The 21391-nt window shown below is 34.8% G+C and overlaps 1 protein-coding gene across 3 annotated transcripts; it reads left to right on the top strand.

Moving 5' to 3' along the window:
• Positions 1-5909: 5909 nt before the first annotated feature.
• Positions 5910-18366, top strand: LOC142614995 (transcriptional activator DEMETER). Of its 3 annotated transcripts, XM_075787640.1 has the most exons (21): positions 5910-6084; positions 6546-7058; positions 7140-7473; positions 8417-10216; positions 10328-10681; positions 11454-11544; positions 11630-13061; positions 13224-13303; positions 13457-13541; positions 13627-13718; positions 13792-13860; positions 13967-14003; positions 14112-14194; positions 14767-15195; positions 15489-15525; positions 15612-15669; positions 15910-16049; positions 16164-16229; positions 16466-16580; positions 16665-16703; positions 17893-18366. In XM_075787640.1, the coding sequence occupies exons 2-21, from the start codon at positions 6750-6752 to the stop codon at positions 18006-18008; spliced, it is 5766 nt and encodes a 1921-aa protein (XP_075643755.1). In that variant the 5' UTR covers positions 5910-6084; positions 6546-6749; the 3' UTR covers positions 18009-18366. The 3 variants fall into 3 exon arrangements, with proteins under 3 accessions (XP_075643755.1, XP_075643753.1, XP_075643754.1); XM_075787639.1 differs by lacking the exon at positions 5910-6084 and having other exon boundaries at positions 6608-7058; positions 7125-7473; XM_075787638.1 differs by lacking the exon at positions 5910-6084 and having other exon boundaries at positions 6583-7473.
• Positions 18367-21391: the final 3025 nt, after the last annotated feature.

Genomic DNA, 21391 nt, shown 5'->3' with positions numbered 1-21391 from the left:
CACCCCTAGATTAAACAATGAAATTGATAAACTGACAATAATTCTTTTGAGTAAAAATAAGGGATAAAGTTCATGTGAGAACTACGGAATTCCATATATGATTGATGATTCATCACCATTTATTAAAGGCGAAAAACTCATTTTAGTCCCTACATTTTCACGCAATTTCCACTTTAGTCCCTAACTTTTTTTTTTCCACCACTTTTAGTTCCTATTCTGGATAACGCATCTTGTTTTTGTCCCTACCGTTACATCAGAGACGGAAATTGCACATGTGGCAAACAGCATAAGTTAAAAATATTAAAATAATATCCACAAGTCTCCACGTCAGCATCTAAATTTTTTAAAAAAAAATTATTAATTTTAACTAAATAAAAAAGTTAAAATCATAAATAAAAACCAAAAATCACATGAATTGGGATCTAAATATGTCTTGAACAAGAATACAATCCCAAATCTAAGAACACAAACCCAAGAATTAAAAAACGTGGGTTTGCTTTGATTTCTGTAATTGAGACTCAGAGAAAGAGAGAGAGAAAGAGAGACTATGAGCATGGGTTGGATCAGTGAGACAATGGACTCCATCAAATCCCTTCAGATCCGACAAGTCCTCACACAGGCCGTCAGTCTTGGTTCGCTTCCAATTCTTCAAAAAAAAAAAATTTCATTTCATTGATTCGTGTTTGGAATTGGAATTCTATGTGTTTTACCCAGAAATTAAAAAATGTGGGTTTGCTTAGATTTCTGTAACTGAGACTCAGAGAGAGAGAGAGAGAAAGAGAGACTTTGAGAATGGGTTGGATCGGTGAGACAATGGACTCCATCAAATCACTTAAGATCCGACAAGTCCTCACACCAGCCGTCAATCTTGGTTCACTTCCAATTCTTCAATATATATATATATATATATTTTCATTTCATTGATTCGTGTTTGGAATTGGAATTCTATGTGTTTTTTGCTGTCTTTGGGTGATGATAAATTGTGGGTATGCATTAAAAATTGAAGCTTTATCGATTTTTTTTTTGTTGGGTTTTCTTTTAAGGCTTAATAGAACAAAACCCAATTGTTTGTTGAGGCTGATGTGATTTTGTTTGGCTCATTTGAATTGGGATTTCCAAGTTTTATTTTCTAGGAAACATAAGCAAACCCAGAACACAAACTCAGAAATGAAAAAAAGTTGTTGTCGTCGACGACGACGGTGGAGTATTCTTTGTCTTCTTCATCTCCAATGCTCTCTTCCGTGTTTTCCTCTCCTTCTTCTTGTTTAGAATTGGTTCTCTTCCTCTCGCTCCGATTGTTCATCAACAATTCTCGATCTCTCTTGCTCCATAACTTCACTGCCTCTAGCAACTCCACCTAACCTTCCTCTGCAACAAAAAGAAATGAAATTCACATACGTACACACAAACACGTACATAAATGATTTTTTTTTTTTAATTTCTGGGTTTGTGTTCTTAGATCTGAGTTTGTGTTCTTGTTGTTCTTATTCAAGACACATTTAGATCCCAATTTGTGTGATTTTTTGTTTTAATTTTTGTTTTAATTTTTTTATTTAGTTAAAATTAATCTTTTTTTTAATTTAGATGCTAACGTGGAGACTTGTGGACATTATTTTAATATTTTTAACTTATGCCGTTTGCCACATGTGCAATTTCCGTCTCTGATGTAACGGTAGGGACAAAAACGAGACTCGTTTTCCAAGATAGGGACTAAAAGAGGTGGAAAAAAAAAGCTAGGGACCAAAGTGGGAATCACGTGAGAATGTAGGGACTAAAATGGGTTTTTCGCCTTTATTAAATGTCAGTATTTGTCGTACACAACTAGGGTTTAGGCCTGAGGTGGAAGCAAATTAATCTCAAAATTTCCATAATAGGTAAATATGAAGGTAGTTGGGGCCCAGACCCCTCTAACCTTAAGAATTTTGTTAAAAAAATAAGTATATACTCTCAATTTTATTTGCGTCCAAAGAAAAATTATATTTGGGCCCCTTTCTTTCAAAAATCTCACCCCCTCCTTTCCAAGATCATCAGCCTAACCCAAACATCACAGAAAAACTCAAACATAAAAAATGAAAAATAAAAATCAATCAACCCTACCAATCCTTAGCCAAAAACTTAACAAAGTCTATTCAAAAACAAAATTTTAAAAATTTGACAAAAATGAAAACCAATCAACTATTTAGTGAGTATGTAGTGGAGTTACTTATGCTTAGCTCAATCTTAAACCCTCAAAAGGCATTTATATCTTTCAGAGTAAGAGATTTTTTTAAAAATAAATTTTATCCTCAAGACTTCACATATTATGACAAATAGGTGTTGGAGAATGAACTTAAGCATTATGAGCTTAATGTAGTCAAGGATCCAGAGTTCAAAAAATTGAAAAGTATTATGAATTGTGGGAATGATTAGTGAGAACTAGAAAGTCATAAAGCTACAAACTTGTTTGTAGAATGGTGAGACTTGTGCTTGCTCTTCCAATTTCTATTGCAACTACAAATCAAGCATTTTTAGCTATGAATGTTGTCAAAACTAACTTTAGCAATAAAATGGGATTTTTTTTTTTTTTTACGAAATCTTTGATGTTATACATTGAAAATGACATCTTCGACATTTAGTTTGGATTCAGGCATAGATGATTCTTAAGATTTGAAAGAACCGCTAGCTCACTTTTCATAGATGATTTCATTGTAATGTATTGCGGAACAATGGTTTTTGTGCCTGTCTTTGTTCGTAGACGATTGCATTGTAATGTATTACAAAACAATGATTTTTTTGTCTTTGTATTTGTTGATTTTTGTTTTGAGAAGAGTATTTGTTGATAGTTTGTTAATACTAAATGGATGCTTGTTTAGATTTTTTTTTTATTGCTTATACTCCCACCCCCCCCCCCTCGAAATCCTATAGCTTCATCCCTGATAATAGGGTCTTAATTGTACGAGTGTCCATCAAGAGTTTCTATCCTATCTTGCTCAACCAAGGTCTTCATTCTTGCACAATAAACAGAGCTTCAACCTTCAACCCTCATTACCACAGTACATATGACAATTACTAAACCCCAAAAATTAAAAGGAAACTTTTCATTGAATTAACCAATGCTAAAAACCCTAACACTTGTATCTCACTCTAATGTGACAAATTCTAAGCGGCAAAAAAAATGAAAAGTTCATGCAAAAGTGATAGACCATTAGTTATATCTCATAGGCATTAGGTTTCCAACAAATCAAACCTTCCCTTGATTTTTTCCATTAAAGTGTAATGGATTTAATCCCTTGACATGCACATGATATTGATGATAATTTAAAAGTTATGATGATGTGGTAACAATCATATACAAATTAAATTATTAAATTAAGTAAACTTAACAAAAAATGGTCTTTTGGGTGGAAAATTATTGTGTACTCCCGAAGTACTATAAATGTGTACTCTCTCATCTCACATGAATTGTGGATCCCGCTAATTAAATTCGTGGTGAGATCCACCATTTATGTGAGAGGAGTGAGTACGCATTTATGGTACTCTGGAAGTACCTAATAATTTTCCCTTTTGGGTAAATCAAGAGGTTTCAAGTTTTATCCATTACACTATCGATATATGGGTTTTTAAGGTGTCTCATAAGTAGAAGATAAAATGGTATAGTTAATACTTGCCAACATCTAAGTCATATAGTTTTTTTTTTCTAGGATCTCATTATTAGATGGATAAAATCTTCGATTAAACATACCGTGAAACTTTAGGTCAATTCCATTTTCCTTTTAAAGTGAAGCTTACTTGTTCCCAATATTTAGGATTAACGTGTTTAAATAATTTAGCAAAATCAATCCCATATATTCAAAAAAAAAAATCAATGTTTGATAAAGAGAAAAATGTCTCTCTCTCTCTCTCTCTCTCAAAAAAAGGCAATATATATAATAAAAATAAAAGTCTGGCGGCCGTCTTCCACTAATTCTCATTAACAAAGGTTGACTATTAGTGGGACCTATATCTGTTACAGTGAATTAAATATTCTAAATAAAAGTACTCTAACAAAATAATTATTATTTAAAGTTGATCTTTTAAATAGGACCCACAAATTTTGCATGCCAACGTCCACGGTGCAAATAAAGCACGTAGTCTCATGCAAACTTTCACAGAACCTCTTTATCTCCGGTAGTATTATATTATATAAATATTTTTCTTTCCTTTTCTTTTCTTTTATTCCAATTTTTTTTTTTATTATGTGGGCCCACGTTTAGCCCCTGCCCGAAGTGGAAGGTAACAAAAACAAAAGTCCGCTTGGTTTTTCGGTCGATTCACGTGTTTAGGTCATGTAGACACAGCCCCAACCACGCGTTACACGCATACTTATATGGTGAAGAAGAGACAATTACCATTATGCCCTTACCTGTTTAACAACAAAAACAAAAAAATGTACCAACTCTCTCTGAGAGTATTCAGTCGACCCGACCGTTTTAGCTACACATTTACTTTATTTACTTAAATAGAAGAGACTGTTTTTTTTTTTTTTTTCCACACCCAATCTACAACACTTAAATAAGTTCAAACAGAGATAAACACCAAAGATGTTACTTGTTGTATACACCAATTTATACATGTCAAGTAATTTAATCACACCAAATTTATATACATGTCAAGTAATTTAACTACACCAAATTTATAAATGTCAAGTAATTTAACCACTGTTACCATAAAAAAGGTAACTTAACCACTCAATTTTTTTGTAAAATGGTACCTTTTCTTTACTAGTAAATGACAAGTCCAACCTACAAAAATTACAAGAGATATTATGTGAATTTCTTGTGTATTGATTTACCCCAAAAAATATATATATGACGTAGCAAATTAAATCCAATCCATTAATCCAATATATCTAGTTTCTATAAAATCATAGAGATTTTTATCATGCCTTGTATTGAATTGTGTTATATCAAAAATATTAGTTTTTAGGTATGTATCCATGTTAATTTTATTCTGATAAGATACACAATAATAACAATGATATGCATTCTAAGATTTATGATTTAAATGTGTTTTGACTGAGTCAGACGAAATCCTCTTAATGCAGCAAAAAAAAAAAAAAAATTATGAATCTGCCATTACATTGAGATAATATACTTGAACCATGGATTTCAAAACCGTAAATCACTTTATAACTTTTATTAAATATAAAATGGTCCACATTTTTTTGTAGCCACCAAAACAATAACTAATTTAGTACCTTCATCTATACAGCATATATATAAATGTTTTAACTCATCTCGGAAAATAGTAGACTAGTTAAACAATCTCAAGTAAAAGAATATCTGCTTTTTCAGTGGAGATATTATCGTTATTCACGAAGAAAAATAGAGACAAAATAGATTAGTTTGGTACACTTAAAAAATTTTAGTCAAAGTAAACAAAATATATAATTTTCTGATATATATATATATATATATTATAGAACAATAAATAAATTATTACAAGCGGAAAGAATTTTAATTTATTAAAAATTTAATATAAAACTGAATTATTTATGATAAAGAGGTTTCATGTGCACAACAGAGTGCTCTAATTCTACTAGTATTAAATACACATTATTATTTTTTTGGAGTTAATGACAATAATGGTTAACAATTTCAACAAAAAAAAAATAATGGTTAACAATTAAAATCAGTGCCATGCTGTACTTTTTTTATTTTTTATTTTTTATTTTTCTTCTATGCAATCAAACAAGGCAATGTTTTAAATTTAGGCAACAAAGGCAACAAAAAGGTGATTCATAGTTTTGTAAAGCCATTAACCATGAAGGGGTGTGCCCAGTTTATAAATACAAAGAGGTGTGCCCCCAACAAAGTATTGTATTTTTTTTTTTTTTACTATTATTTCGTATTCGTTTATATATAGTAAGGAGTACTTGTTTGGTTTCTTTTGCTGCCCCTTTTCCTCTCTCTCTCTACTTTCTCTCTTTCCTCTCTCTCTCTCTCTCTTTCTCCCTCTCTCTCTCTCTCTCTCTCTCTCTCCATTAGAGACTGACGGGTTTATTTTCCGGCATTGACTCAGCTCAGAGGGAACCCAACTCCGGCCACCAGACTCACTGTCAGATCGGTCGGTGAGCTCAACAAATATATTATAACCATTTTCATTTTCATGTTTAATTCATGCATATTGACCAAGACCAAATAAGTTGTTATACTTCTTCCATATCACAACAAGATTCCATCAAGATTTTGTTAAAGCCTTTTTTTTGGCCCCATGATCCTAGCCATTTAAACCGGATTAAATTTACCCAATTTACTACTCAAAATCAGAATTGTTATTATCCATCAAACACATACCACTTCTGCTTTCTTTATTATGTTTCCTCTCATGCTTCCATGTTTTTTTTCATTGAGTAAGATATAGCTGGCTTCACTTGTTGAAGATTTCTGGGAAATATATTGATTTCTCCAGCGTTTATAACAAAGATGCTATTGTTTTTCACCTTTTTGGCTCTTTTTATCTGGAAGGAAATTTTATTTATTTATTTTTTTTCCCATTAATCTTTCGCTGTCTCGATGCATTTTCAGTGTCAGGTGAAGGTTGTATGAGAAAGAAATGTGTTTGGGGGCTTTGGCAGAGTAGAATTCAGGCAAATGGGAAAAAATAAAACAAGGGCTGTCAGAAAACACAGGGTTTTGGCGCTTAGCAGCAAAATTTTAGCTGCTAAGAGGATTTGAGTTAAGAAAAACAGAGAAGTGGAAGAATTGTGCAGGAATTCCCAGGGGACGAGAATGAATTTTAGAGGGGGAGTTTTGATTCCACCGGATAAGCAACTTCAATTTATGGATTCTTGGATACCTGTCACACCAGAGAAGCCAATTCCAACAAGATCTCCTCCGATCCCAGTCGACCGGCTTGGGAACCAACTGGGGACACCAAATTGGCATCTGGCCGGATACTCAAATGGGTATGCAGAAGAGGTGCAGAATTGCAACGGGTTCGTGCAAAATTTGAACCCAATTGGACAGGTAGTTCAGAATGGAGGATGCTATGGTTATGATGGAGGCTTGGCTGAGAAAGCCCGGATGATTGATCACATTGTAAGCCCCTATACTCAGACCTTTGATAATGACACCACTGCTTGGAAGACTAACCCAATAACGCAGCTTCTGCTAATGCAGAATGCAGATTTTCTAGCCACTGCAAACAGAGGCCTCAACAGAAGTGTAAACATTGCCTCAGATAGACCTCTGATTCCAAATTCGCGTTCTCAAGTTGACTGCAACCAGAGACAGAATCACTCTGGCACTCTGTTTCTCAACAACCAGAATCACCACTCTGGTTATACCCCCTTGAGTAATTTGGCAAATACACCTCTGATTCCGAATATGCATGCTCAAATTGACAACAATGGAAGAGATTCATATCTGGGTAGCTTGTTTCTCGGCAATCATAATCACTACTCTGGTTCAAAGTCAATGAGCAACGTTGACAGCTTCTCCCAGATTCCTCTGAGTAAGTGATTTCTTCTCTCTCCTTTAGTTAAGACTGCCAAATACAAATTATTCAAAGAGGATCATTTTATGATTTTTTTTTTTTTTGGTTGGCTCATTCCTCAGTGATGAAACTAGTATATGAAGTGGAAATAAAAATTTAAAAATAAAGTAAAAAAGACCGGATCAACATTTGATACCAAGTGGAAATAAATCAGTCAATTTCTTGCAGTAGCTCTTAATCCCAAATCTTTCATTAAGCATGTAGTTGTGTACTTGTATTTCCACATCAATTTTTTTTTTTTCTAAGCATATTTCCACATCAATTTTTTTTTTTCTAAGCATATTTCCACATCAATGATACAGATTCACAATAGATGATGACTGCTTGCTTCATGGGGATTATTTATACGATATGAAAATTGAATCATTTCCGCAGAAGTATTTTAACATTTACCCTATAATTTCTCATAAAATAAAATAAAATAAAGTACTTCCAGTTCAATTTATGTTTGACAATTCTTTTGCTTTTGGGGTAATATAAATAAAAATTAAAATAAAATAAATCATTGTGATTTTTTTTACTTATAATGCAATTAAAAAAGAAAAATCCATTTGGCATCAAGTGTCACAACCACTATGATGATACAAAACATTCATCTCAGTTGTCATTATAAAATGAAAAACACTTGATTTGTTTTGTGGTTGTCAAATGGCAATCAGAAAAGCAAAGGGCATTTTAATCATGCTGCTCTTTTTTCTTTTTAATATGCCAAAAGAATCAATGAAATGACTGATGCTTACTGTAATCAAAGCAAATGCTATCAGAAACAAAATAGTTTATTGGAATGTCAAAAGAAAGAATAACTTCATCTCCATTGGATTTGCATAATGTTTTTTTCATTGTTAATTTGCTTTTCATTAAGCAACCAATTGAAAACAACAAAAACGATTTTTCCCTACAGATGGATTCCCTGTACCACACCAACCGTACTATGATCTGAATTCTCCACCAACAGAAACAGATGCTGTCTCTGGTGTTACCGACACCCTCCAGTTCAGACCAATAACATTAGCACCAGATAGTGTCAGCAAGTTGGATAACAACCAGCTTTCTGCAACATTGGACTTCACAAGAAACGAAATCTCAAGTTATGAGAAAGACAAGGAGAATTTAGTCACATCAACAGGAAACCAGGTACCTCAGCAACATAGTGATGAACTCCTGCAGAGCATTGTAGACTCATCACCTGCTGCCATTTCTACACTACACCAGGAAAACAAATATTCTGAGAAGGAAGATCTAGGCATTGATCTGAACAAGACACCTCAACAGAAACCACCAAGACGAAGAAAACACAGGCCCAAGGTAATCACTGAAGGCAAACCCAAAAGAACTAGGAAGCCTGCAACTCCAAAAACTACTGCAGAGAAACCAACAGGAAAGAGAAAATATGTACGTAAGAATGTTCAGAAAGAACCAATAACTGAACATGCAGATGCTACAAGGGGGACGACAGATCCTAAAGATGGAACCGCACTAAAATCATGCAGAAGAGTTTTAAATTTTGACTTGGAGAAGACCAGAGATGAAAGCCAAGGCAAAGTAGATGGTCAGCAAGAGTTGCAGCATAGAAATCAAAGGACCTTCATTTCAAATTCAGACACTCAAGCTACACAATTGTGCTCTGGAATATATAGAGTGAAGTCAGCTGTGCAGATAGACCAACGGAATGAATTAATGGTAGAATACCAGCCACCTGAAACCATAAGTAACCTAACCCCTTCCGTGAATCCACTACAGACTGACTATAGATCACTACAAGAATGGCAAGCAAGTGTAGCCCAATTAGCTACAACAAAAGACCGGCAAATAGAAGATTTACGTGCCATTGAGAGAAATGTAGAAAAGGGATATACTAATCCCACCCAGAACAGGTGCAGAAATGGCTTCACTCCCATACAGCAACAAATTCATGCAGAAGGAATGGACCAAGTTGTCTTTCAAGCAAAAACTAATCGTGAAAGCATTGAGAAAGCAATGTCCACCCCTCAACCAGTGCAAAATTTTCAATCCAATTTGAGTGCAGCAAGGGGGTACAAGAGACAACATTCTCACACTACCGAGCATGCGCATCCCAGTATCAAAAACCCAATGGGCTCATTGTTGTGCCAAGAGATATCTCAAGTGCATGAATCTCACGGAAATGGTTGCGTTGTTAGCACGGGTTTTTCAGAAAGCCACAAAAAGAAGAAAATTGAGAGTGGATTCCATACAAACATCCCTGGAATGCATTGTGTTACAGCAGTTGAAGATGGTTGGGGAAATGTTACGACAAAACATGGGCATGATACCAATGCAAATGGCTGTACTACAAAAACGAACCATGAAATTTTGAATTCATACTTGGAAAGTAACAAAATTGCATTGAGACTAAGTGAAGTAAACAAATTTACCACTGACAGGACCAATCATTCCATGGCTGCCAGAAACTTTCTGCCAATGCAACAGTTTTCATCTGAACTGCATTCACACACAGAAAGGATGGGAGAGACCAACAGCCTAACTCTGGTCCAAAGCTTTCCTTCCCTAGCTGCCATTCAGGATTGTAACCTGCACCAGCAATCCCCTCCCAAACAAGTTCCTGAACTGGAGAACGGACAGTTACTCCAAACTTCCGGTGTGAAGTCAGCTAGAAGAAATAAAAAGCTTAAAATCCAAGATGCCAATTATGACCATCAGAAATCCTCAGCAAAAACAAAAGGTAATTTCCATATTATAAAATTAAAAAATTACTGTAGCATTTCGTAAGGTTCCATGTAATATATTAGTGTGTTTTCTGCTCACTATATTGATAACCTCTTGATGTTTATAGGTCCACCAGCATACCACACACCTATTGATGAGATAACATATAAAATGGAGGGTCTTCATCTTAATGAGGGAAGCAACAAATTGATAGGGCAAGAGCATAAAGCACTTGTCCTATACAAAGGAGATGGTGCACTTGTTCCATATGGAGAGGTCGAATTTTTGAAGAAACGTAAGCCACGGCCTAAAGTAGACCTTGACCCAGAAACAAATAGACTTTGGAATCTTTTGATGGGTAAAGAAGGAACTGAAGGCCTTGACGGAACTGACAAGGAGAAGGAGAAATGGTGGGAAGAGGAAAGGAAAGTTTTTCGTGGCCGAGCTGACTCATTTATTGCAAGAATGCACCTTGTTCAAGGTACAGTCCTAACAATCTTAGCCTCTCACTTCGAATCATAATCAAGTCTTCTGCAATTCACATACTTTAACCTCAAGATGGTCAGATCTACATTTGTTTGAAGTATTCCCTTTTGAATTTTTTATTAAGGCGTGCTCTTTTAATTATTTAATAGTAGAGTTAACTAAAAACATAAAAGAGTTGACACATCAGAACAAAACCAGGAAGAGATGTATGAATAAACACAGTATTACAAAACTAGAAGGTCACTATATGAAGTTCAAAAGATCAAAGATGAAGAAACGAATAATAATATGGGAAACAATAGGATAAAAAAACCATCACTGAATTGCAGATATTGGGAGAATGATTTTTCTTTTAGAATAAACTTTCTAAATAAAATGCTTACCAAATGGCAAATTTGCAACTAATAAAAAATTTGGTAGGTGTTATGTAGAAGAGGCAAACAGAGAACCAATGATGAAGAAAGTGTACTACGCATGGAAAATGTAAATCTAACTCAGTTTAAAAAACAATAATAATTAAAGATGAGCACAGAACTGGCACATAGAAATTTAAATCAATAAAATAAATAATACGTAAGAAAAAAATTAACAAAGAAGGCATAGATTTAATGTAGTAGACCTCAAATTAAAGTCATCGGAAAGTTTGCTAAAAGTTTCTATGACAAATATTATATCTAATGTGAACCAACTAAGAAAACCAACTAATTACATAGAAAGTTGTCCAACTAGATGATATTAACCATAAAATAAAATGACACACTTCACAGGAGATAGACGCTTCTCGCGATGGAAAGGATCAGTTGTTGACTCAGTGATAGGAGTCTTCCTTACCCAAAATGTTTCAGACCATCTTTCAAGGTAATTTATTATTTTCACATAATTCCACAACCAAATTTCCCATGAGAGTAAACAATGTTTATGATTTCTTCCCTTCTCTTTGCAGCTCTGCTTTCATGTCTCTGGCAGCACGATTTCCTCTCAAGTCAACAAGCAACAACAGGACATGTGACAACATTGGGACAGACACACTAGTTGAGGAATCAGAAGTCTGCATTATAAATCAAGATGACACCACCAGATGTCTTGAAAAGGTATCAAGTCAAACAATCTACAATGGAAGCTATATGGCACACCATGAATTAACAGAGCATCAAAGAGACAGTGAAACCACAGGAATAGAGAGGAGGAGCCTAATGGATGCACATAGTCAGAGCATGGAGGAAGAAGTCATATCATCACAAGATTCTTTTGATTCCTCAATCATTCAAGGCACTGGAGGACTAAAATCCTCCTCAGGCTCCAATTCAGAAGCAGAAGATTTTATAAATGGGGGCAAACACAGTGAGGTTTATTTTCCAACTTTAACAAATCTTCTACAGATGGAGAAGACCACATTCCAGGAATTTTACAGCCACGAAAACAGTTGTCCACTTATGGATGAGGGATCCAGGTATGGGCATAAGCAGTCCGAATATATAGAGCATGGCCAGAAAAAGTCAAGATTGGACAGAGATGATTCCAATGGACCTTCTGCATTTACTTATCCAAACAATCCTGACAATTTACGAATGCAAGTACAAGTGGCTGCTTCAGATAACTATCATTTGCACATGATCCCAGACTCTAGAGTACCTGAAGTAGAGGATTTTGAAGCATTGAGTGAGGAAAGCATATCCCCCTGGTCTTCAACTGCAAAAGATGCAAATGGGAAAGGCTTTAGGACGAAAGTACAGGAAAGAAGGGGAGCTAAAAACACAGTGCAACAGAAAGGGCAATTGCAGTGTCAAGATACCCCAAGAATGGGCCCATATGTACCATTAAGCAACCACTCAGAGCAACAAGAAAGTATTTCTCAACCAGTACTACACACTGTACATAATCAACCGTCCTGCCACAACCATCAACATGATATGAAGGCCCTTCAATTGCAAACCCCATCATTTACAGAACCTGTACAACCTGCTGATGCACTGGCTAAAAGCCAGAATAATGCCATGCAGCATGTCCTGAGTGTCCCTAAACTCACTGAAACTGCAGAGGAGAGAACCTCTGTAGTAAATGAGCAAATACACTTGGAAAAAGGATTGTTTGAACCAAATTCAAATGGGCAAGCTTATTCTTCTGTTCAAGCATATAGTGGAACAAATGCAAAAATTTCAAAAGCAAAAAAAGGAAAGGTGGAGAGTGAGAAAAAAAGTACATTTGACTGGGACAGTTTAAGAATGCAAGTGCCAGCCAATAGTAGGAACAATGAAAGAAGCAGAGATGCACAGGACTCACTGGACTACGAAGCAGTAAGATGTGCAAATGTTCTTGAGATATCTAACGCTATAAAAGAGCGGGGGATGAATAATATGCTGGCAGAACGAATTAAGGTACACCTTCTAAACTAGTCTTCAAAGCTTTCTTTTTTGCAATTATCAGCTTCAAGCAGCTCCACAAATATAGCATTATTTAACACAATTATTCTTTGCCCAAAAAAAGTAACAATTGTTTCAAAAATTTTTATTAGTAACACTGGTTTCAAAATATTGCAGGCATTCCTAAACCGAGTGGTTAAAGATCATGGAAGTATCGATCTGGAATGGTTAAGAGATGTTCCCCCTGATAAAGCAAAGTAAGCCATTCCATAACCACCTCACTTCTAAAATATTACATGCTACGGCCACTAAGTTAACAATGCTTCACGAAACACAAAATGGTCCAAGTCTGGAACAAATACTGTACTGCATCTAATTGTAATAAAATAAATTGTCATTTTTTCTTGCAGGGATTATTTGTTAAGCATACGAGGGCTCGGGTTGAAAAGTGTAGAGTGTGTGCGGCTTTTAACACTCCATCATCTTGCTTTTCCAGTAAGATTTATATTAAATCTACTTCCCATGCATAAGGGGTGAAGAATATCTGTCAATTAACATATTAATTAATGTTTTCATAAAGGTTGACACTAATGTTGGAAGGATAGCAGTTCGATTGGGCTGGGTTCCCCTCCAACCCTTGCCTGAGTCACTTCAGTTACACCTCCTAGAACTGTAAGTACAAATGCCATTTAACGATAACTATATCCTTCCACTGTTCAGAAATGATAATCAAAATCCTACACAGGTATCCAATGCTGGAGTCAATTCAAAAATATTTGTGGCCAAGATTATGCAAACTTGATCAACGAACACTGTAACCTTGCATCCACTCTCATCAATTTTTATTATGCAAGTATTTCCACACAAATAATTAGGATAAAAGAATTGCTATTACTGACTAAGAACCATTGCTACAACAGGTATGAACTGCACTACCAATTGATTACTTTTGGAAAGGTATGTAGCAACATACAGTTTTCATATGCTGTAGTGTTCAACAGAATATTTGTACCTACCAACTAAAGAAAAGGAAAAAATTTGTCACATGCTTTGATATCTATGCAGGTTTTCTGCACAAAAAGTAAACCAAATTGCAATGCTTGTCCAATGAGAGGAGAGTGCAGGCACTTCGCAAGTGCTTTCGCAAGGTTTGCATCCCAAAATCTGTCCTATTGCTATCTCTACTGCCACTATAATGAAGGCATATAATCTTAAAGCAATTCATCAGAACTACTAGTATTCTCCATAAAAAATATTCAAGCCTCAATGATTTGACAACTACAATGCCTTAAAATATATAAATTAGTATTTAATTCACAAGGGCCCAATAATATTTATAATTATAAATTAATAAAAGCTAAAGCCTTGTAACTCAACTAGCACTTCCTAGTGCTTCTAAATCCAAGGTTCAAATCCCCCCTCCCCCAACTATCAAATTATCAAAAATAATAATACTAAATAACTACCCATGGCTCCTAGTCCTATAAACAAGAAGTAATTAATTCCTTTGTGATATGACCCCAGATGAAATTTGAAACCTTTAAGTAAATAAGGCATGAGAACAAAAAGGCAAAAAATGAAGAAAAACTAGAAGAACAAAATGCAAGTCACCTTATCAGAAAATTGAAGGCAGAAAAAAAAAGAAAGACCATTGTTCTTCCCGTATAAATGAGTCACATATTCTCTTTTTGAAACTGACAAAAAGCCCTATTTTGTGCAGTGCAAGGCTTGCCCTGCCAGGGCCAGAAGAGAAGAGTATTGTGAGTTCATCTGTTCCCATTGCAACCGAGAGAAACCCTGCAGTAGTTATCAACCCCATGCAATTACCTCCACCTGAGAACAACTCACTGAAAGTAACAGAATATGAAAGCCGCACATGCGAGCCAATCATTGAGGAACCAGCAACACCAGAACAAGAATGCACAGAGGCAACAGAAAGCGACATTGAGGATGCATTCTATGAGGATCCTGATGAAATTCCTATCATCAAACTCAACATTAAAGAGTTCACAACGAATCTTCAAAATTACATGCAAGAGAACATGGAACTTCAAGAAGGTGACATGTCCAAGGCTTTGGTTGCCATAAATCCTTCTATCCCTACACCCAAACTGAAGAATGTGAGTCGGCTACGAACAGAGCACCAAGTGTAAGTAGATAACTTCTCAATATCTTAAATCCAAGTAACTGGGTTGAGCTGGATTGGATCAAGTTCAAATTGATCCTCCTGAACTGAAATCAGATTTGAACAAAGCTATCGAAATCCATATCTCTTGAATTTATTTACATCATAATCATTGAATATTGCTAGCAGAAACTCGTAGCTTCTGATCAAATATAAAATAACTCTAACCCTAGTTGGAAAGACCCTCGGTCTTTCAAATAATATATATACAAGTCTGCATGATGCAGTCTGACAACTTCCATCCTGAAATAATGCAGGTATGAACTTCCAGATTCACATCCACTCTTGGAGGGGGTTAGTAAATCTCTAAAATTTAGAATTATTAATCTACCTTTAACTAGAAAACTTGGTTTTATTTAAGCATTACCAACAAAATGCAGATGGACAGACGAGAACCTGATGATCCAAGCCCATACCTTCTTGCTATATGGACACCAGGTAAGCAAAAAACATAAATGCCTTAAGTTGCTATTGAGATCATCCAATCTAATTAATATGCTACAGATATTAATATATCAACATGCTCGTAAATAAATAAATAAAAGATATTAATATATCAAACAGTCAGAACCAAAGACAAAGTGAAGGGGTGACCAAGACCAGTCAATATTGTCACCAAAATAAGGTGTAACATTTTTAGCATCTAATTTGAATCATATTTGCAAAATTTGTAACTAGGTGAAACTGCAAATTCAATTCAACCACCTGAAAGAACGTGTGGATCACAAGAACCTAACAAATTGTGCGACGAGAAGACATGTTTTGCATGCAATAGTGTAAGAGAAGCTAATGCACAAACAGTCAGAGGGACACTGCTGGTGAGTGAACTCCTTTTAATGAAAACATAGATAATCATTAATTTAGGAAAATAAATCAGTAACATAATAGACAATTTCCAATTGTTTACTGATGTTTACATCGTGTCAATACAGATACCATGCAGAACAGCGATGAGAGGAAGCTTTCCACTCAACGGTACCTACTTTCAAGTTAATGAGGTAAGTTTATTAAAACAATATGCTCACTGTACAAGTTCTGGAGCACAGCTGGAAATACTACCAGCCTGACCTTGGGAGTGTCAGAAACCTATACCACATCCTATCGAACTGATCAAAAGCAGTCTTACCCTCATGAGATGGGAGAACTATTTATAGTTTGGTCCCCTTCATGTTAGTAAAAAATTTTAAACCATTAAGTTCATGGTTTTCAAACCAAGAATTCTACTATCATGCAGGTATTTGCAGATAATGAATCTAGCCAGAATCCAATTGATGTTCCAAGATCATGGATATGGAATTTGCCAAGACGGACTGTATACTTTGGAACCTCTGTATCAACAATTTTCAAAGGTAAGAGAATATTTATATACAAGTATTTACTACATAGCTATCCCTATTTAAACAAAAAGGAAGCTTACAGAAAATGTCTATCAGGCCTATCAACTGAGGGAATTCAATACTGCTTTTGGAAAGGTATGGAATTCTAACTTCATTTTTTCACCTCACATTATCTGCTTTTGTAGAGAACATCTTATGTCATGCACATATTACAAGAAATAAGAAGAAAAAATACAAAGACACATTTTTAACTTCACAAAAATGCACTTCACTTTTCCAAATGCCACTTGCTCAAACATATAAAATATTATATTGAGGATTGGATCGTATAAATTCCTGGAAATTATGAATAACCTTTATTTCAAATTTGCAAGAAACCAAAGGGTATAAGAAGTTTGTAAATCAGTTTTAAACCCTTTTTTTTCTTCAGGATAGTCAGTTTTAGACCTAATTTTATGTAACTAATTAAGCAAGGTAAAATGAGTGGTGTGTGTGTGTGTGTGTGTGTGTGTGAGAGAGAGAGAGAGAGAGAGAGAGGGAGAGATTTGTGAGTACTATATTGAGATATCAATAACAATATAATACATAATAGTAGCTCACTATGACAGGATAGGTGAATTGCTCTTCTAGTTTAAAAGACAAAACATAGTTGACTTAGATAGACTTACACCACCTAAGTGGTTGACTGAAGATTTGTATTTAAGGCCTAGTCTAATTCAACGTGCCTGTCTAAGAATATTATGCATATCCAAACTGTGATAAATCTACCAGAAAATAAAAGAAATATGAGAGAACATTAACCAACCCAATAGGAGTCAAATGAGTCCCCATAAAAGCACGAGGGAAAAAAAAAAAGGGAAATGCTTCAAAAGATTTGAACCCAAGACCAACACTAACCCTCCCAATAAAAAAATGTATAATAATGCTTAAATGGTTGGAATGTGTAATCTACGCTGCCTAGTTGGTCTATCAATCAATATGAAACACATAAGAAATACTCTATGAGCCACATTTTCTACTTTCAGAGTGCTGGCAATTTATCATACATATTCTTCCGAAATCTAAAAGATCAAATATCCATATAATTTTCCTACCACAAGAAAAACGTGTATCATTGCTCCATGAGCCCCCCCCCCCCCCCCAGGGGCGCCCCCCAACACCCCAAAAAATAGAAAAAAAGAAAGGAAAATCTTTGACTTAAATTCTTTATGGCAGGGTTGTTCCGTTCATATCATTCAGGGATTAGCATCAGTTCCTACTTGTTTATAAGATACCAATATTCAACCATGTTTCACTTCCTAATCTTAAGAAAATTTATTTGCAGGATTTGTTTGTGTGAGAGGATTTGACCAAAAAACACGAGCACCGCGACCTCTAAAGGCCAGATTGCACTACCCAGCAAGTAAGTTGGTCAAAACAAAAAATGAGAACAAAAGATAAACTGGCCATGATGCAGAGATGATTACCTGCAGAAGGTACAAACTGAGGTTGTTGGAACAAATCAAAAATGTTGCTGACTGAGAGAGAAGGAAGATCATTTACTAACAAATTGTTGTCCGTTCAATTCTTCTTCTAACATAAGATGCAGTTGCTCCAAGTTAGCCAGGCATTAGAAATTTTCAAGTCAGTGTTAGATCCTCTGACAAAAAAAATGTAATTTGAAATTATGATCATTATTTCATTCTTGCTCAAAACAGAGCCATTCTTCAAAAATCAGCCAATGTCACTCTCAATAAAAAAATTTACCTAGCAGAACTCACCTTTAGTTATCAATAAAAAGATAAACCATTAATCGTGAGAACGAATGTGTAATGCATGAGTGTGCAACAACAAATCTTTCCAGCGTAATTTAGCAACACAAATGCTTTTGGATTTTGGACAGCTGATGAAACTTATCAACATCACAGCTAACAGAACCACGTGATAATTTCTTTTCCTGGATGATTAAAACCACATGAAAAACATTTTAGAGAACAATTCTCAAGCCCACATTTTGGAGTCCACCAAAGATGACTAAAATCATTTTAGACACCAGACATATCAGCACATGATGCAAAGTTCCTACGTTATGACCAAGAAGCTGACGCAGATACAATATCCTGGGTTTACAACAGCACGTTATCTGGCAAACTAGTTCAAACCCAAGTTTTAATAATTCTATGAGAGGAAAATACAACAATGAAGGGCAGGAAAAGTACAAACTATATAACAAAGCCAGTGAGTATCTAGTAATCAATCAACATTGCCAATCAAGAATTGACATTACCAACAGAAACTGAATAAAAGCTGGAGGATGGGTTCTAGAAGTATAGTCTTTAATTTGCAAGATGAACCATTGTGCTTAATGTGCATTGACATCCCCATTCATAAGCTCAAGATGATCTTTATCTGCTATTTGCTTGGTTGTTGGTTATTTGCAGGTCTCATTTCTGTCTTCTTTCAAGAATTAATCAGTATTCTTCTTTTCATTAGTTAATTTTGCTGTTTTCCCCTTTAACTTTTTGAATGGGGCTGCTTTTGTTTACCTCCCATGTACTAAGAAGTAAATAATTGCTTCTATTTAAATAACTCATATCTAGCTAAAATAGACCACCAGTTCTATTATTATAAAGTTCAATAGAATATAACTCAGTCAAACATTTTTTTTAATTGTTAAATTAACAATGGATCTTGAGCCCACAAGCCCACCATCTACCTGGGTTAGAGCCCATCGGCAAAATAACCAACTCAAACATCCTAAAATGATATGCAATTATTCACTCTTTTTGGATGCGAAGGAAGAAATATACATGTGGACAATCAAAAGATCACTGCAGATCAAGTCTTTATCAAGTAGACAATCAAAAAAAATTCTAGATGATATAGTCTAACCAGTAGATGGGTTTAAAGGCATTAGTGCAACTTTTCTACTCATATGAACAACAATAAAGCCTCAATCAGCCACATGTATTCTTTTCCTCAATTCTATTTCACCCAAAGTCAAAATCCCTATTATTTTTTTAATTAACATGTCCTTTTTAACTACTTTTACAAATGTTATTTTTTATATTCCTTTACCTTTTTTCGTTCCCCCAACTTGAATCAACTCACTATTTCTTACCAGTGCATTAATTGCACTCGGCTCTCCTCTAAACATGACCAAACTATCTCAAGCAACTCTCCATCATATTTTCATCAATAAAAGTCACCTCTATCTTTTAGCAAAACATTTCAGATCTCATCTATCCATTTATTTTCACTTATCCATCTTAACATTATTATTTCAACTACATTCATTTCACGAACGTGTTGTTTCTTAACAACCCAACATTCTATACAATAGAGCATAGCTGGTCATATAGTAATCTTATAAAAAATTTCCTTAACTTCACACAATAATCTTAATGTGCTTCTCCACTTCATCCACCTTAGTCTAATCCTATGATTCACATCATCCTCTTCAATCTCTCCATCTATATGAATTATTGATCTAAGATATCAAAAGCTCTCACTTTTTTGTATCTCTTGACCATTAAGTCTTATTGCCCCATCATCTTTGTTTCTACTTTTACTAAACTTACATTCTATTCGAAATGCCTTGTTTTAATCTTACTTAATCAAAAGCCTTTAGATTATAAAGCGTCTCACCAAATTTCTAACTTCGCATTAACTATACTTCTAGTTTCATCCACTAAAACCATATCATCTTCAAAAAAATACACTAAGAGACTTCCTCTTAAATCAATTTAATGAGTTCATCCATCATTATTGCAAAAAGATAGACATAATGTTGATCCTTGGTGCAAGCCTATAGTGATAAGAAACTCACTTGTAATGCCTTCACTTGTTCTCACACTAGTTACAACTATGTTATACTTATTCTTAATTAAATTTTAGAGGAACTCCTTACTTTTCCAAAAACCCACCACAAAATCTCTTTAGGGACGCTATCATATGCTTTCTCTAGATCAACAAAACCATATGAAGATCTTTATAAATCTCCCTGTATTTTTTCATTAGATGTCTAAGTTAGAAAATAGCTTCCATGGCAAATTGTCTTGACATAAAGCCAATACATAAAAACAAATTGATTCTCTATTATTGTTGTTTCATGTCTTAAACTATGTTCAACCACTTTCTCCCAAAGTTTCACAGTGTGACTCATAAGTTTATTCCACGGTAATTTATACAATTTTGAATATCCCTTTTTGTATAATTAGTCAGATACAACAACCAAACCTTATTCCCCAAATTTTGGAGTCGGGTAAAGAAGATAATTAATTGGATCCAATATAAAAAGATTAGGCACAAGGAGAGCTTTGTGTGTGTGTGTGTGTGTGTGTAGCAACAAGAATTTTCAAGCAAAGCTTAGCTACAATATCCCTCAACGATAATGCAATATGCTTGAAGATAGGAAAAACATAATGCTTGAAGCATGATCTTACCTATCACAATGGATGGGGAAAATTTGTTACCATCTTCCCTTTATTACTTTAACTATAAGGCATCTGGAAGTGGAAGCCGAGGAATATCCATTAAAGCTTTCTGTGTTCATTTGAAGCCATACCACTGGGACATATCCCTCTAATACTTTAAGAATTCAGGAAGAAAAAATTAATTTATGGTGCATACTAATCATTCTACCAAATCCACCAAGATGTAAAGCTCATACATCTGACGATCCATTGAAAGCTAATGAAATTATCACCCATGTTACATGTAAAACATACACCGCATCATCCTTTCTACATTTTAAAGACTATTAAGGTAATAATAAAAAAAAAAATTTAAAAAAAAAAAACTCAAAATTAATGGTTAACAACCACCTAAACAAGATGAGAGAT

Source organism: Castanea sativa, chromosome 11 (assembly GCF_040712315.1).
Source record: "Castanea sativa cultivar Marrone di Chiusa Pesio chromosome 11, ASM4071231v1".
Lineage (NCBI taxonomy): Eukaryota > Viridiplantae > Streptophyta > Magnoliopsida > Fagales > Fagaceae > Castanea > Castanea sativa.
Note: the sequence above shows the minus strand (reverse complement) of the source record. Positions and strands in the feature narration are given on the sequence as shown.